At 37.4% G+C, this 18,936-nt stretch overlaps 1 protein-coding gene across 2 annotated transcripts in view; it reads left to right on the top strand.

Annotated features, from left to right (window-relative positions):
* Positions 1–3,105: 3,105 nt before the first annotated feature.
* LOC113509455 (hemicentin-1-like) overlaps positions 3,106–18,936 on the top strand; it is a 49,875-nt gene continuing 34,044 nt past the window's right edge. The window contains exons 1-15 of one of the 2 annotated variants that reach the window (XM_052893709.1): positions 3,106–3,427; positions 5,183–5,412; positions 6,332–6,454; positions 7,397–7,486; positions 9,062–9,202; positions 10,028–10,193; positions 10,943–11,127; positions 12,434–12,506; positions 12,907–12,935; positions 13,307–13,422; positions 13,855–13,976; positions 14,567–14,710; positions 15,892–16,002; positions 17,001–17,270; positions 18,206–18,378. In XM_052893709.1, the coding sequence (XP_052749669.1) occupies positions 3,160–3,427; positions 5,183–5,412; positions 6,332–6,454; positions 7,397–7,486; positions 9,062–9,202; positions 10,028–10,193; positions 10,943–11,127; positions 12,434–12,506; positions 12,907–12,935; positions 13,307–13,422; positions 13,855–13,976; positions 14,567–14,710; positions 15,892–16,002; positions 17,001–17,270; positions 18,206–18,378 (2,241 nt within the window). In that variant the 5' untranslated portion in view covers positions 3,106–3,159. Of the gene's footprint in view, positions 3,428–5,182; positions 5,413–6,331; positions 6,455–7,396; positions 7,487–7,923; positions 7,960–9,061; positions 9,203–10,027; positions 10,194–10,942; positions 11,128–12,433; positions 12,507–12,906; positions 12,936–13,306; positions 13,423–13,854; positions 13,977–14,566; positions 14,711–15,891; positions 16,003–17,000; positions 17,271–18,205; positions 18,379–18,936 lie in introns of those variants that run through there. The other variant, XM_052893710.1, reaches the window with a different exon arrangement.

Raw genomic sequence — 18,936 nt, 5'->3', positions numbered from 1 at the left:
ACTTTCGGCGCTGCTGTCGCCGGGTTGAAGTGTTGCTTGTCTGTTAATCTTAAATAATATATATTTTTAAAATCTCTATTATGAGACCTCTTACCTACTAATGGTATTCTATCAGTAGAGGTAGTGAAGGAATGCTCGTTTGTGAGAGTCCTAAGTTCTTTAATTTGTCTGATTATGTATGAATAAGCAAAAGTATTTTTAAATTTGACCTTTTAGATGCTCTTAAACAAATGCATTTACACGGATGTATTTATTTTATGTAATTTACATAATATTATAATTAATTCTTTAACTTTACTATTGCATATTGATTTATTTGTCTTAACTCACAAACAGTATGTATTGTTACATTTTGAGCTATCAAATAGGTAAATAGTGTTGTTTTCTAGTAAGTTAATTACAAATTGTCTACTATAGAGATGTCGAGTGTGACTTTTAATAAAGATTTTATTTTTAATACAAAGTTTTTTTTTTATTACCTCTTTTCTATTGGAAAATGTATTGTGAATTCTGTTAGAAATAGGTTTATTTTCATACAGCTATAACAAGTGCCAAACAACCATACGAATAGTCTGATTCTCGAACTAAATTATCCTGTATTCTCCTCCCTTTACGTGAGGTTTTCGTGAGATGTAAGTCGTAAATCGCTTGGAGCCGAAAGGCGTCCGTTTAATCGAATTAGAAAACTGGAATCATTAAAATCGCTTCACTGTAAGCGATGTATCGGATGATAGATAAATGAAAAATATGCAGATAGGTTGCAAATTCCCTTTTCGAAATCCGTTAAACAATTATATATTTAAATTAAGAACTGTACCTACGACCTGTTTTTTTTTCAAGCAAAAAAGAAGCAGAAGACCGAGAATTAAAATTATTATTATAAAAAAAAAACTACAGTATAAAACTAGGTGTCTTTTTTTTTAAATGATAATGGAATGGTAACCCCGCTTGCGCTAACAGTATACACAAGCGGGGCACCAGTGAGGGACGTTAAGTGAGAATGAAAAGGCAGGCTAGATACCTCATCATAATGAATACACCTGGAATTCAGCACGATGGTGTCCAGGGAGACCACGGAGAGGTCGTTCTGTTAGGGTATATTGATAGCAATGGGGACTAACTTTCCCATTACTAACATAACCTTCCCTCCAACACTAGGTGTCATGTCGTATAGGGAGGTCAAAGATATGGCCTAGAATAGAACTGGCTGGAAGAGAATGCATAAATTAGTTGCCACGACAAGAGATTCTTAAAAATAACCTACGACCTTTAAAATATAATATTTGTAGTCGTTTATTGTAACAGCCAATTATTATAATAATACAACTATAATACTAACTACATGGGACAGATAAAGGAAACACTAGGCGTCATGTCGTATAGGGAGATAAAGGATATGGCCTGGGATAGAGCTGGCTGGAGGAAGATGCATGAATTAGTTGCACCGACAAGAGGAAACTCTTAAATGAAAAGAAAGAAGACAACTATAATAAACGCTCTATATAAGCAACTTATTTGAACCAATTTCAATAAAAAAGTTTCTTATTGGGAAAAGTTGCTTATAGGGAAAAAAGGAGTATAAAAATACTGTACCGTCTGGAAAATATTTTTACTTATTTCTTTCACTAACTAAACTGAGTAGAATAAATAAAATATAAAGAATGTTGCTTATAGAGAGGTTGCTTTTATAGATCGTTCACTGTACTATTGTATAATACTTTAATATAGGGGGGAAAGGGATTGTTAGTAATGAAGTCAAATAGCCCCATTGCTAGCAATATACCCTGTCAGGTCGACCTCCACGTGGTTCCCCAAGGACATCATCGTGGCTAATTCTAGTTGAGTTCGTCAGGATGGGCTAACTGACCTGCTTTCATCCTCATTAATCATCTATCACTGGTGCCCCGCCATTGTATACCGATAGCGCAGACGGGGTTACCATACCATTATCACCCATTAAAATACTTTAATACATATCTAACGTTTAGCAATAATGTAAATATGTTTATAAAGTATCGAAGATTCATGGAGACGTCCTTACTCTGATATAATAATAATCCTTATCGGGTATCAGTCATTTCCTACATAGGCATTTGTTTATCTGACTGTTACTAGCGATAAGCGAAGCGAGTTGTCAATACTCGTACATTAACACGGTTTCTTCTCAGATTGCCATTAAACGACAAAAAAGCCGGTCATGTACGAGTCGTACTCGTGTAACGAGGGTTCCTTACAAAATATGCCATTCTTGAGGACACGAGAATATAAACGGCCGTATCTTAAGAGTGCATTGATTTAAAAGCTTCACTTTTTCACTGCTTCAAGAGATTATAGACCTGAGTGTATGATATTAATTTCAACTTGATACCTTCACGCGTTCCTAAGAAAAAGGGTCATAACAGACGGACGGACGGACGGATAAGTAATGATCCTATAAGGGTTCCGTTTTTTCCTTTGTAGGTACGGAACCCTAAAAAAGATTTAACGATCAAAATGACATAGTTTTTTAATAAATACAGACAACAGCAAAAATTAAACATTAAACCTGCAGCATACTTATAGAACATCATCATCTCGGCCATTATTTGTTCACTGCTGAGCGTAGGCCTCCTCCATAGATTGTCATGAAAAACGGGGCCATTCCTTATGGCAGTTTACCATTGGGAGGATTTTGCTAATATATATAGTTTGGCTTTGGTGATGTTTTAAGAGGGACGCTGCTGCCCATCCCTCGACCACTAAGTTCCCTTAGTTGCCTCTTACGTCAACTACTCAAGGGCCACGCATTCCTTTCCCTGTATAACTGAGACCACACGGCATTATATTATAATGATTATGTTTAAGAAATTCATTACAACAAGACTCAAAAAATAACCAATTACAAAATTTCGGTTCACACATACCAACATGTAATCCAAATTGCATAATATTAACATATTTTTTCACAACGTTACAAAAACGCACTCTACACGTGCGTACGTAATCCAGATATATGACGTTGACTTAATTAATATAAACTGTACATCCTATCAATTAGCTTATATATCTCTATTCGCTGTCGGTTAAACGGCAGGCTTATCAGTCAGAGGTTACCCCCGATAACTGATATAAACGCAGTCTCAATACTCTGCCAAACCTAATTACATAGACACTGCTAAAATGTCGATCATATTAAAGTGTTCTTTATTATTTCTTCTAATAAACTGCACAGGCAGTGAGCCACTGGCCGGCCATGCTTCTAAATCCCGGAAAGCTAAACGCACTGTTGACGATGATAAAAGCAGTTTGGTGTTTGTGTTTGATACCACCGGCTCCATGATGAACGATTTGAAGCAGCTACGTGAAGGTGCTGAGATGATACTCAACACGGCGCTGAAGGAGAGCAATATTATTGGTGACTTTGTCTTCGTGCCCTTCCATGATCCAGGTAGGTGCTTAATAAATGAAAGGAGTTAATAAATGGATGATAATGGAGTGGTAACTACACCTGCGCTATCGGTATACACCAATGAGAGATGATAGGTGAGAATGAAGCAGGTCAGTTTGCCCATCGTGACGAATTCAACAATTCAATCACAATGATTTCCGGGGGATACCGCTTGAAGGTCGACCTGATAGGGTATATTGCTAGCAATGAGGTTGCTAATCCCCATTACTAACAGTCTCCTTTCGTCTTCAGGTAGGTGGTTAATAAATGAAAAGTTTATGTATTTATATGTATATAATTGAAATGAGTGATATTGGATAGCCACGCCTACGCTATCGGTGCACGCTGGAGGGGCATCAAAGAGAGATGATAGGTGAAGATGAAAGCAGGTCAGTAGGCACATTGTAACAAATTTAACAATAATTGACCACGATGCTTTTTACCAGAGGGAGACTTTGTACAAAAGTCGATTGGTTGGGTACCTCAGTCCCATTCGTGTTTCAACCGTGAAGCAGTTGTGTTTGCATGGTTGTGTTTCGTTTTGAAGGGTGGGATATGGCGTGAATTTACAGGGTACAGCGGAATAACATCTGAGACCTCAGGAATGGCAACGCATGGGGGGTATCATGGGCGAGACAGTATACTCTGTTATGTCCATGGTATTGCTCATGTCTATAGGTGACGGTTACCACTTTCCATCAGGTGGACCGTCAGCTTGTTTGCCATTCTAAGTTGTATTAAAAAAAATAGGAGGAACCACGTGGAGGTCAACCTGATAGGGTATATTGCTAGCAATGGGGCTAATAGATCCCATTTCTAACAATCAGTTTCTCTTCTATATTTATATATTTAGACAATGAGAATGTATTGTACTTACTATGTATGTTGTTTCCGAGAATTGTTTTGGCTTCATCCAGAAGTCTTTTTCGGGGCGAGCACGGTATATTCATCGCAATCCAGACACTTTTTATGCAACTTGTGATAGTAAACAAGCTGACGACCTGCCTGATGGGAAGTGATAATCATTACTTGCTGATATAAACAGCAGCATATGGTCATTGGATAACATAAAATATAGGTGATGCCAATGGTACATGTATGGTACATTTACTGTTCCTAAGGAGTTAGGTGTTATGGCATCGTAACTTGTTTCTTTGATAATTTTTATTAAAAAAAATATATTATTATGAATTATGTATAAAAATGATGAATGCCAAACTGGCTGAATGCACAAGCTACTTATTATTATTTTATCCTATGTATTATATTTGAAGATAATATTTGAATGGTATGTTGCAATGAGAACGTTCTGTTTGTGAAGCTTCCTAAAAATAAGGCGTTCCACAAACACGCCGTAAATTTAAGAAAAAAGGAAATGTAAAAATTAAACGTTTGTCTATGGACAGATTTTTTTTCTTTATTGTCGTTTATTTTAACTGTAATGATTAAAAAGAAAAGCCAAAAGAAGAAAAAAAAAACCGGTAATTATTGTTGTTGGTAATAAAAGATCTATCTATTTATGTATCTATCTAATAAAATTATGATAACCATCTGTCGTTCGATGTTGTTGAATGGTTTTCTAAAAAAATCTTCTACTTTTCGCGTAGGTATAATGCTTTCTTACATTCTTCCAATTCTTTAACAAACGAACTAGTATATTATGTGACTACCATACAAATACAATAATATACTTATTAAGCTATCGTTGAAAATTTTGAATTTGGAATTTGACAAAAAAGAGGTTTTTCCCTACAGCGGTAGGACCAGCCACTGTCACTCGCAACAAGCATGTCTTCAAAAATGCATTGAATATTGTCCGGGTGTACGGCGGCGGTGATTGTCCCGAGAAATCGCTGAGTGGTATACAACTCGCGCTGAACGTCAGCAGGCCAAGGTCCTTCCTTTACGTGTTCACCGACGCTACTGCGGGGGACCACAGGCTGGTGGGAAAGGTGTTGGATGAGGTGCAAAGGAAACAAAGTCAGGTAAGGATTTTTTATAACACTCTTACAGCTTATTTCAATGGTAGTATTCTAAAAAAAAAAACAAAATTCAATTTAATGACGACCATAAAGGTAGTAAACAGACGAATTAAGACAGCTATTATAATTAGCCCAACCATCTGGACGAGTGGCGGTCCTCCACCGTGCTTTTTTCAAGGCACTTTCTTTCACACACAACCACTCTTTGGAATCAACTTCCAGCAGCAGTATTTGCGAACCGCTACAGCATCATAACATAACAAAACAGAAAAGAGCATATTCCTTTTTAAAAGGACAGCAGCACAGCTGCAATGCCCCTGTTGTTGCGGGTGATCATGGGCAGCAGTGGTCACTTATCATCAGGTGAACCGCAGGCTCGTTAGCCCCTGTATTATAAAAAAAGCCAGAAATGAATAAATGCGAAAAATGGATGATCGCACTTGGACGAAGGTCACCAGGGCATCACTCGCTATCTACATTTCTTAGTATCCCAAATATTTCTGTGAATGCAATAAGTACCGGTTTAACTTCTCAGCCTGACTAAGTCTCAGTCAAATTCAAGCTCGTGTCACAGTCTCTCATGACTAAGGATCACGAATTGATTCCGAAACTAGTCGTACATTTTCGATCTAATTACACGTAAATTAAACCGATAGTTTTTACATTAAAATATAATGTACGCTTAGGAAACTTTTAACAATAAAATTTCTGTGAATGTTTCAAATTTCCATCTCGGATGCAGTCAACTGTTTTTGTTGTTTTTAAAGTAAACGTAACACTGATGTTCACATTTTGCTGTGTATCAAACATAGGGAGTCTATCTACATATGTACCGATTTCTCGTGGGTTTGTTTTTCCATCGCTGCAAATTAAATGAAATTGGATTGAATAAATAACATACGGTAACTAATGTGTTTGCCAGGTTGTTTTCGTGCTCACTGGACACTGCAATGACCTGCAGAAGCCGTCCTACAAAGTGTACCATCAGATCGCCGCTGCCAGTTCTGGACAAGTGTTCAATTTGAATAAAACTAACGTCCATAAGGTATTGTTAAATGTAATTAATATTGGAGAGTTTGAGAACTAAGATGTTTCGCTTCTGTATTTTGTAATTTCACCGACATATAGCATCATGGGGGATTTTGCCAGTAGTTGCCACGCTTGGCAGACGGATCGACAACCGCAGTTAGGTTTTGGAGATATTTTAAGAGGAACGCTGCTGCCGCCCTTTGCCCTCCCTTAGTTGACTCTTACGACACTCACGGGAAAGGTAGGAGTGGCCTATACTATGCTAATATCACACGGCGAAAAATGTTCATATGAAATTAAAAGACAGTTATGTAAGCACAGTTTTTTTTTTTTGGATAATTGTGAAATGGTAACCCCATCTGCTCTATCGATATACATTGGCGGGGGATCAGTGAGGATGAAAAAGGACGAGTAAAGATGAAAAACCAGGTCAGATAGCCCATCGCGACGAATTCAACGATAAATTAGTTTTCCAGAGGGAACCGCGTGGAGGTCGACCTGATAGGGTATATTGATAGTAATGAGGACTAACTTCTCCATTACTAACAATCCCTTCCTCCCATGTAAGCACAGCTGCTTCATGGCAGGAACACGTGTGGATAAAGAGGTGTCCATCCAGACGATTATTGTACGAAGTCTCTTGTCCAGTAATCTTAGAAAAATAATAAAATTGTAACTAAACAATGCCTGTACATTAAAGTTAGTTAAAAAAATTATTCAAAGGGTCTTGATAACACGATGCCAAAACAATTACTTTTAGAAATTTTATCTGCTTCACATTTTTTCACAAGTTTTCACATTTGTGTCCCTGAAGGTCAAACTTAAAATCTTTTATATATTTTATCTTGTTGCTATACCTCGTCTAATCATATTTCATTAGTTTTCTACTTCAAAAATCCAGTCGTATGAAATAGTGGGAAAAAGCTGAACATTATATAAATCTTTTAATATTTGTCAGGTTCTAGACTTCGTGCGAAGCTCAATAATGGGTAGAAGTGTAAATCTTGGCTCAGTTATCAAGCCTGGCGGACAAAATTATACACATGAGGTAAGGATTGAAATTTTTTAATGTAATAACTACCGGTTTTAACTTACGTGCATTTTAAAGTACCTAAGTTTAAAGTAAAAGATATGGCCTAGGATAGAGCTGGCTGGAGGAAGATGCATGAATTAGTTGCATCGACAAGAGGAAACTCTTAAATGAAAAGAACTTTAAAGTAGTTAAGAAAATTTAGTTTAGAAACCGTTCGAGACCCTTAGTCATGAGTTCCAAATCTAGTCGAACTTTTTCCATTAAAATATTAAAACTAGTTATGTAGTAACTACATATATTAAAATATAACTTGCAATACTTTAACAGTAAGAATTGCAATGTTCATAAAATACTCTTATCTTTTGTTTACATAATTCGTTATCTTGCGCATATAAATATTTTTGTGTCAATGAAATAACTATATTGAGTTAAAATCGCTAGAGTAAAATAAAGCAGACATCCAAATCGATTGACTGCTTTAAATCAAGGTCAGACAAGTTTTTTTAACTTATAGACTTTCGCGCTGCATGTTATATTTTGTTCTAGAAACAAGAATTAACTCGATCGTTTAAGTAAACTATGGTAACTATTAGTTTTTTGCTTTCATAATCATGATATATATGAAAGAAGAATTACGAAAGAGATTTATCGAGCAAGAATGAATGGAGATGTCGGTAGGGGCCACCCTAGACGGACATATGTCGACCAAGTAGGCGACGTGCTGAAGAAGGGTCAAATTAAAAGTACCCGCAACCGGCGAGCGTGTATGAAAAGATTGATGAATGTGGAAGAAGCGAAAGAGGTTTGTTTGAATCGAAGCGTTTAGTGTTCCATTGTTTATGCTTATGCTAATGGGAGAAAGGTGTGACAGATATGTATGTACCAATTTTATATTATAGGATCCTTACTAATATTATAAATGCAAAAGTGAGTTTGTTTGTTATTTTATGGCGCCTTTAAATCTTAACAAATCACTATGAAATTTGGTAAATACTTATTCTATGGGATGGGGAAGAATATAGGCCATTTTTTATCCCAATCACTAAACACTCGCAGGTAACTCTCTGTTTAGCGTAACGGTTAACTGGGAGAGAATACCGTTAAGCATAAAGTTTGCCTTGTAGATATAAATACGTATAAAAAAATCGTAACTGATCGATGTCTGTACATTGAAGATATTTAAGAAAAACTATTATAGGGGAGCTTTATGAACGCAACAGAACCCAAAAGAATGAATTTATAATTTTTGTCTGTTTATCTGTACGCTTGTGCACGCTAATCTCAGAAACAGCTTAATCGATTTGTATGTGGTTTTCATTAATGCGTTGCAGTTTGCTCCACTTAACATTTAGTGTTTGTTTTATTTCTATAGGTTCATAAATAAAAAAGTTACATCAATCTAAAGAATCCCATATAAAAAGCTATAAAGTAACCGATCAGTCAAATTGGCTGAAATTTTTTTTATTGTATGTATTGATTTTCGAAAATTTTGTCTATTCGTGCGAAGCCGGGTCGGATCCCTAGTATTTAATATGTGCAAAAGAATAAACAAAAAAATACTAGTTATACATAAATGGTGTCTGTATTCAGTTACCAGTGGACAGTACGTTATCAGAAGTAACAGTATCGGTGTCTGGAGCTAAGCCCAAGATCAAGGTCGTGAACCCGAGCGGCGAAGAGTTGAAGGGACCACCGCAACTGGTCACCACTTTGGACTTATCTGAAATCATGGTGAGTATACTTATTACGCATGCTCAGCTTAGTTTACTGATGATGATGATGACAATAGAATGATACGTGGTCTGTGTTACGGGATTATACTGGTAAGGAATCAGTGTGGGCTCGAATGATGTTGAAATGAGGTCAGTTAGTTACTTCACCAGGAATTATCGAAGGTATTTTTTTAAGGAATAGATTAATATTGGCATATACAATTTCTTAAATATTATTACTAATTAAAAGTAATCTCCCAACGCACCACACCGAGGCAGCGTACCCATGATACTGGCAGCATTACCTCTTTGGATTGCTAAACCTATCTTTTTTTAAGGGAATAGCAACCTCCTGCTGCTATCGAATTACGCTGGCGGGGCTCCAATGGAAGATGATAGGTAAGAATGAAGTCAGCGCGCAGAAATCACGATCTGAATTCATCCTCACTTGGAAATTATCATCGCTGGTGAGGAAGACAGGGATTGTGATGGGATCTAACGGTCTCATTGCTAATACTTGGTATAATATTTGGTCTACTTCCAAGTGGATCGCCTGGAAGCCATCGTGATTAATAACTGTTAAATTTAACACGACAAGCTGACTTTATCCTCATCTATCATCTCTCACTGGTACCCTGCCATCGTATATCGATAGCGTATACGAGGTTACCATGCTATTTTCATCCCATAAAAGAGCATAAGGTGTGTCATGGCATCACAGTATATTCTGTGAATTCCTTGACGCTGTTTGTATCTATAAATAGTCGTTACCCGTATCCTTCAACTACTCTGCCAAAATCCAAATACACAACTTATGCTTATTGTAAATGGAAATTCCATTCAGGTGGTGAAGGTACTGCAGCTAGAGCCTGGGAACTGGACCATAACAGTAGGTAGCGAGGACGACTATTCCGTGAAAGTGGTGGGCCTCTCCAACTTGACCTTCACCCACGGATTCTCAGTGCAGAAGCCGCACACCGTCGTGGAGACCAGCTATAGACCGCTCAAAGGTTTGACATTTTTAACAGAGTTTTAAAAGAAGGATTTCCATTTTTTTTTATATCACGAAGGTGCCAAACAAACATACAGCTCGTCTGATGGTAAACGGTTACTATAGCCAATAGACGCTTGTAACACTAGGAATGTCACGTGCGCGTTGCCGACCCTGAAGAAACCTTAATATACTCTTTATGAAAAACCCCATACTGCAGCCTCTAGGAAAAACCTTGGTACCACAGCTTAAGCGTTCGCGGGAATTTTTTTAAAACCGCACTGTAGGTACGTGACCATTTAGGGTCAAGCGTGTGAGGATAAATTCCCTGTCGATGGTGAGCGGTACGATGATAAAAGGTTCTTTTTTGTGTCTTTTTATACAACTTAGAATGGTAAACAAGCTGACGGCCCACCTGATGGAAAGTGGTAACCGTCACCTATAGACATAAGCAGTACCATGGACATAACAGACTATACTGTTTTGCCCATGATACCCTATGGAATAATTAATACCCATGATACTTAGGAATGGCAACGCATGGGTTGCCATTTCTGAGGACTCAGGTGTTATTCCTCTGTATCCTGTAAATTTACTGCTATAAACCACCCTTCAAACCGAAACACAGGCATGCAAATACAACTGCTTCATGGTAGAAACACGAATGGGACAGAGGTGTACAAGTAAACGACTTTTGTACAAAGCCTTCCTCTAGTGTGTGTATGCGCTTTTACACTTTTTTTAGGTGACTTCCACCTTTACTTCCAGGCACATACAATCACATGTTGATATCGCTGTCCCGAGCGGACGCGCCGGTTGATCTAAACTACGTCGAAATACAAACGTTAGACGGCAAGGTATTGTTTGAAGTGCCTCTAAAGTACTTCGACAAACGAAATAAGGTGTATATAGCTGATGCCTTCTTGCCTCCTGACGATTTCTTCTATATTGCAGTAAGTATTTGTTAAATCTATATTTACCTGTACACATCAGATTTCATACAGTGTACGTCGGTGTTTTCCAACGTGGGGCCCACGCCCCACAGGGGGGCAATTTGATAGTTAAGGGGGGGCAATTAAAAAATGGATTCGAAGCGATTTTAACCCTCTTGCTCCGAGCCATTTAAATGCTACGAGTATATATCGGTCCTAAATTTACCAAAAAAAAAAGTAAATAAAAAAAAACTGTAAATATTTATTAGGTATAATTTTGTTTGACGTTACCAAAATATCAACTGGGGGATTAGAGCCGTCAAGTAAACTTCGTCGAGAAAAATTATGTATGGGGGCATAAAAATTTTAGAAATTTTAGAAGTGGGACATGGCACAAAAAATGTTGGGTAACACTGGTGTAGGTAGATATAATTTCATGATACTGTCAAGAAAATAATTGTTTCGTTGGGTCAAATGGCCCCATTGCTAGCAATATACTCTGTCAGGTCAATCTCTACGCGATTATTTTTAGAAACCTTTCTAGGTTAATTCCACATGAGTTCACGATGGGCTGATCTGCTTTCGTCCTCACCTATCATCTCTCACTGGTGCCCCGTCAGCTTTTACCAATAGCACAGGCGAGGTCACCGTTATCACCTATTAAATGAAATAAAAATACTCTAAAACTGATTGATTTACACTAATATACTTGTAAATATAGTAACTATGTATGCCTCGGCATAGAATAGGTCACCCCTTCCTTTCCCGTGGACGTTGTAAGAGGCGACTAAGGGAACTTATGGTCGAAGGATGGGCAGCAGAGTCTACTAGCAATGATGACTACTAGCAAAACCTCCCCTTATGGGGATGGCTATGTTCAGCAGTGGACAGTTAACGGCTGATCCAACAACAACTATCTAATTGTAATAGAATCGCTAATGCTGATGTATCCATGTGATAGAATGAGATAGCGATATCCAATTTCTTAGTCTTTCTCATGCGACCGTTAACTGAAACGATTCTATTGATAGATTCGTTTATTTGTCTACTAAATGGCTGTGTTTTATGCAATATGGAATAGCAAATAATTTTATTACCCTCCCGATGTAAAGTAGTAAACGTTGTCTATTAACATGAACAACATTGACGTCAACCGAAATCATCAGTGTTTTGCTCTTTTAAGAGCAAAGCAACTGAGTTGTAACTATTTTGTGTTACTATGGTACACGCACGAAAGGAAAAAATATTGAATTGGGAAATGTTATAGAATTGGGAAACTTCTTGTTCTTGAAGTCGGTTGATTATGGAGTTTTCATTTGTTTACCAGATCAAAGGCACTGCACAAGACGACCAAGAAATAAGGAGGGTCGGTACGACTGCTGTGCAACCAAAAGATCCGGGTAAATTATTGTTTTATAATTATATATCACCAATTAATCCGACAGAGGTCGCGTTTCTCAAATTCAATTTATTTTCTTTCCTTAATAATCTTTATTGGATTACTTAATCGGTCCAGTGTATAGGAGGGAAAGGGTTGTTAGTAATGGGGTCTAACAATCCTATTGCTAATAATATGCCCTATCAAGCCGACCTCCACTCGGTTACCTCTGGAAATCATCGTGGTTAATTCAAGTCGGTTTCTTCACGGTGGGCCAATCGACCTGATTTCATCCTCACCTATCATCTATCATTGGTAAGGATATACTTTACTTCGTGGATTCGTCATGAGATTGTACTGATTTTTTATTTTATGTATTTTCAAAATACCTAAATACATAATATGTATTTTATTATTTACAGATGTACCTTACCTAACAACAATTCGAAAGGTATGATTCGATTTGTTTTAAATACATATACCCTTTATTATACTTTATACTAGACTAGTAATCCACTCTGGTTTCGCATGGCTAGATAGATAGGTATTTTCAACAGTTTTAACAAGCAAATTTATGTTACCTTGTGTTACATTATTGCAATTCTCGTAGGAATCTTATTTTTTTTTTAAATATAATATATATTATTCCCTTATAATGTAGCTTTCTACAGGTGAAAGAATTTTTAAAATCTGTTGAGTAATTTTTGAGTTTATCTATTAAAAAACAAACAAATATACAAAAAAACAATTCTTTTCTCTTTATAACATTAATATAGACATAGATTGGGCAGTCCAGTATAAAATGTAATCTTAAATGTACAGGTGGAAGCTCGCGCCAACCAGCGCGTGGTACTCAAGTGTCACGTGGAGAGTCTGGTGCCCGTCACCGCTGCGTGGACCTGGAACAATGAGAAGATACAGCCGCAGGTTTCTAGTTTGTGAGTCTTTTTTTTCGTGCATAACTTTTATAAAATAGATTACTTGAGTAATTTACTTACGTAAGGTACTTATTGAACTTAGATGGAAAATTAGAGTAAATAAATAATAATAAACTGTTTATCGTGCACACAAAAGATGTATAGAAGCAGTATTTATTCAGAATGTGCATATCCAAAAGACGGCCTGATAGCTAAAAGCCTGTAAGCCTGTAAGCGCAATCTCTTACAGACAATTAATTAGAAATTATGCGACCGAAATGGTCACCATTCAGCTAAGTGTTTATTTATGGCATTCATAGATAACGCCTGGTTGATGGTGTTATTATATATGTATGTATGTATGTATATATATATATATATATATATATATATATATATATTTTTTAGGTTGCCCTCTTCAAAGTGAACTCCTAGGGTAATTTTAAATTCCAGACAGAGCACAATAGTGGAGTACATAATCGATAGAATGACAGAAGATAAGTCAGGCACGTATAGGTGCGTCGCGAAGAACGCGGCCGGCGTTAGCAAAAGTGTCACGGAAGTCAAGCTTGCAGGTAAACACCATCCTCACTATAATTTGTAACTTATAGTACGCATATGGCCCGCTAGTAATTAATGTTCCTTTCCACTCAGGATTTGCTGGAAGAGAACTATTACAGAATTAAGCTCGTCTCTTGTATATCTTCATTTAACTATGTAAATTTTGTGTACAATAAAGTATAAATAAATATATTTGAATTAAGAATTCACTGCGGTTGCCAATCCGCCTGAAACGTGGCTACTACTGGCAAAACCCAGAGGCGAGTGGAGGCTTATGTAGCAGTAGACAGTTAAGGGCTGAGAGATTAATCTTTGTTTATTTTTTAATTGCCATAATTATTAGTAGAAATATACAAAAAAAAAAAACTATTATAGATGTATAGATAGCTATCAAGAATTGTAATTTAATATGTATTTGTTATTTTGAATAATTTATTAATTTAAATAAGTGTACTTTAATTGCCTGCAATGCTTCATTCCTCTTTTAATCATGATTCAATCCAAACACACTTATAGTGTTAGCTATTTATGATTGAATTAAAAAAAAAACTATTTTCTGGAAATAATGTATATGGCAAAACAACATAATGTGTGCCTCTTGCAGTTGATCCACCACAAGTGACAATCAGTCCTGAAAACAGGACGGTGGAGGTCGGCGACGAGATCACTATATCGTGCACGGTCTACACCGAAGTGTTACTGCAAAAATTCCAGGTCGTCTACAACGGAACTAGCGGACAGAGATATTGTATGTTGCTAATTGGAATTCTTTATAAGAAACCCACTTGTTTTAAGAGAAGGAATCTTTACGTCCTAAAATATCACGACTGCTGAATTTGTCGACTCTGTACTGAGACGACGAGCTTCCTTTCAAACTCTACCGCTAGCTTACTTTATCATTTAAGAGACTGTGATTACAGTATGCAAAGAAAAATTTAAAGAAATTCAATTATTTCATTATTTAAACCGTCATCGAGTACCTCTGTACATCCTAAAGATTGACGAGTAGGGAATGCGTATAGCATTAAGTCCATGTTTTGTATCACATTTTGTTGATCAATAAAGTTTACTTAAAAATAATTATAATTAAACAAAACCATAGACAAATAATATTTAAATCCCATACATAACGACTTAACTGACGTAACAATGGCGAGGATTTTTTTTTGATGGGTGAAAATGGAATGGTAACTCCGCCTGCGCCAACGGGATACGCTGGCGGAGCACCAGTGAAGGTTGATAGATGAGAATGAAAACAGGCCAGTTAGACCATCATGATGAATTCATCAGGAATTAACCATGATAGTTTCCAGGGGGAACCGCGAGGAGGTCGACCTGGTTGGGTATATTGCTAGCAGTGGGATTCTCAGTCTCCATTATTAACAATCCCATTCTACTCAGATGGCGAGGGTTTAGACCGGCCCCCCGCCACGACCGGGTAACCGTGTAGTGTGGGACTCCCCAAACCATAGACAATATTTATTATCTCAGAAGACTATCTATCAGTATATCCCAGTAGTAGAATTATCGAATAGATACGATATTAAAACCTTCAAGAAAAGAAAGCAGTTGTGTTTGCATGGCTGTGTTTCGGTTTGAAGGGTGGGATATGGCGTGAATTTACTGGGTACGGAGAAATAACAAGTTAATCCTCAGGAATGGCAATGCATGGGGGGTATCATGGGCGAAACAGTATACTCTGTTATGTCCATGGTACTGCTCATGTCTATAGGCGACGGTTACCACTTTCCATCAGGTGGGCCGTCAGCTTGTTTGCCATTCTAAGTTGTATAAAAAAAAAGATTGTATTCCTTCCTAAAAGGCCAGCAGCACGCCTGCATTTTTTTATGTTGTCTATGGCATATTCGTTTGCCTCCTATGTTATCAAAAAACATAGCTGTAGTAGTTAACAAAAGTTATTATTTTCAGATAAAATCCAGTTGGAGCCGAGTATAGATGGCGTGTACAATTTCAACACCACCATGAAACATGTGAAGGAAACTGATGCTGGGGTATACTCCTGTGTTGCCGCTAATAGAGGTGATTTGTTTGACAAATTAATACATATATATATTTTTAATTAATTATTTATTATTAAATAAATTAGATCTACGTATTACTTACTACATAAAGAAAGATTCTTGAGTGGCAACCTCGTACAGGCAAAGGTAGTATAGTACAACCCCCCCTTACTGGAGGGGAAAGGGATTGTTAGTAATGGAGACTGAGAATCCCATTGCTAGCAATATCATAGCACCCAACCAGGCCGACCTCCTTACGGTTCTCCCTGGAAACTATCATGGTTAATCCCTGATGAATTCATCATGATTGGCTAACTGGCCTGTTTTCATTCTCATCTATCACCCTTCACTGGTGCTCCGCCAGCGTATCCCGTTAGCGCAGGCACCCCACTTGCGTCCGCCCCGGTTTTTGGATGGATAGACAGAAAGATAGTGTTTTATATTAATTTTAATAGACAAATTATTGATACTTTGGTTTACATTATTGTAATTTTTGGAGGGGTCTCTAGTTTTTTGAAAATAATACATAACTATGCCACTCGCTGATAATGTATCTTTCTATAGATGGAAGAATTTAAATGATCGTTTGAGTAATTTTTGAGTTTATCTATTACAAACATACAAACAAAGGGGGGAAAGGGATTGTTAGCAATGGAGTTTGACAGCCCCATTGCTAGCAGTATGCCTTATTAGGTCGACCTCCACGTGGTTCCCCCTGGAAACCATCGTGAACAATTCTTGTTGAATTCGTCACGATGGGCTAACTGACCTGCTTCATCCTCACCTATCATCCTTCACTGGTGCCCCACCGGTGTATACCGATAGCGCGGGTAGGGTTACCATTCCATTATCATCAATTAAAAAAAAACATACATACAAAAAATATAATCTTTCCTCTTTCTAATATTAGTATAAGTATAAATATATATAGATGTAAATGTACTAAAACGGACCCTTATATGTGGATTATGTGGGTGAAAATCAGGTATAATAATCTATTATTTACATTTCAAATAGGTGGTGAAACAACCCAGTCGACGTCCATAACTGTTCGAGCCCCGCCCACAGCTCAATTACTCGGTCCTCACATCATAAAGAAAGCAATACACACAGAGCTACAATTAGTTTGTCACGTGGAAAACGCCGATACCTTACAGTGGATCGCGCCCAATCATACAGTTGTATCAGAAATGGCCGTGAATGGTTCATATAATGCTGTTTTCGATATTAAAAATGTAACAGAAGAGGGTTTCTGGAAATGTGTCGCGCTAAGAAGAGATAATAGAGGTAAGTGTCCGGCTCGAAGGACTACATATTCATTTTCTCCTTGAACATTTATGATTTACTCTGTATAATCATTGTACATCAATCAATCAATACATATAATAAATTCGTAACTGGTCGCTGTCTGTACATGGAAGATATATAAGAAAAACGATTATAGGGGAGCTTTATGAACGAAAAGAACCCAAAACAATATTTTTTTGATTTTTTGTCTGTTTGTAGGTTTGTGCATGCTATTTTAAAAAAATGGCTTAACCGATTTAAATGCGGTTTTCACTAATGCGTTGCGGTTGGCTTCGCTTAACATTTAGTGTTTGTTTTATTTCAATCGATTTTAGTAAACTTTTATAGGTTCAGGCAATGAAAAATAAAACGTGAGATATGTTTATGTGATTTTTAGTTAGAGTCACATGACTGTAACTAGAGGGGAGGGGGGGGGGGGCATTGCCCTACCTTAATAGGCCCAATGCCCTACCTTAAAATGAAAGGCCTTAAATTTTTTTTTAATGGATGATAATGGAATGGTTACCCCGCCTGTGCTATCGGTATACACTAGCGGGGTACCAGTGATGGATGATAAATGAGGGTGAAGCAGGTCAGTTAGCCCATCGTGACGAATTCAACAAGAATTGTTCACGATGGTTTCCAGGGGGAACCACGTGGAGATCGACGTAATAGGGCATATTGCTAGCAATGGGACTGTCAAACTCCATTACTAACAATCCCTTTCCCCCCGGCCTTAAAAATTAGACAGATTCGCTTTTTTGAAGTCACTAAATTATGACTTCTGCCCTACCAAAAAGTTCTTTTGGCCTACCTTAAACTTGGGTCTAGCTACGGCCCTGCAGAGTCATATTATACTATTCATATAGTATAATATGACTATATAGTCATATGATATATATAGTCATTGTAATAAGTAAGTTTTATTTTAACAGCCGATGACAAAGTGGAGTTAAAAATCACCATCAGGCCTGCCGCTAGCATCGTGGGCGAGAGGAATATAACGATACTGAACGGGACGGTATACAACATCTCTTGCACTGTGGTCGCCACGCCGCAGCCCAGGATCATATGGCACAGGGAGACGGAGGAGTTCCTCAACCATACAGTTAGTATCTTATATTTATTTCTTGGAATATATAGACGGAGTGTCTCCATACAAATGCTTTGAAAAAAGCGAGTCAAATTTTTTTATACAATTTTGCGTATTAATATAATATTTTCCCTTTCTGAGCCTTCCCTTTTCCATAAGGGGAGTTTTGCCAATAGTTACCACGCTTGGTAAGCGGGTTGGCAACCACACTAAGGCTTTTGGAGATGTTTTCAGAGGGATGCTACTGCCCATCCCTCGTTTTCCCTTAGACGGCTCTTGCGACAAATACGAGAAAGAAAGGGGTAGAACTTTCTATGCCGGGACTTCACGGCAATTTTAAGTTAGATATGCATACCTAAAATTCCATTAAAATCAATTCCGGAGAGCACTATAAAATAACATTTTGCTCCGCAAAACTTGCTACAGCAGTCGTGAATGATAGAAGACTGGGTGTACTGTAGACGCTCATTCAAAATATTTGAATTTAGAATGCGCAATCGTGTGTCTAATAACAGATTTATCTCTGCAACGAGCAGTTTTTCACTTCGTAAAGTAAATGTCAAATTCAAGCAT

The sequence above is a fragment of the Galleria mellonella genome, unplaced genomic scaffold (assembly GCF_026898425.1).
Source record: "Galleria mellonella isolate WM207_F2 unplaced genomic scaffold, CSIRO_AGI_GalMel_v1 utg184, whole genome shotgun sequence".
NCBI classification, from domain to species: domain Eukaryota; kingdom Metazoa; phylum Arthropoda; class Insecta; order Lepidoptera; family Pyralidae; genus Galleria; species Galleria mellonella.
This window is presented reverse-complemented; position numbering and strand designations above follow the sequence as displayed.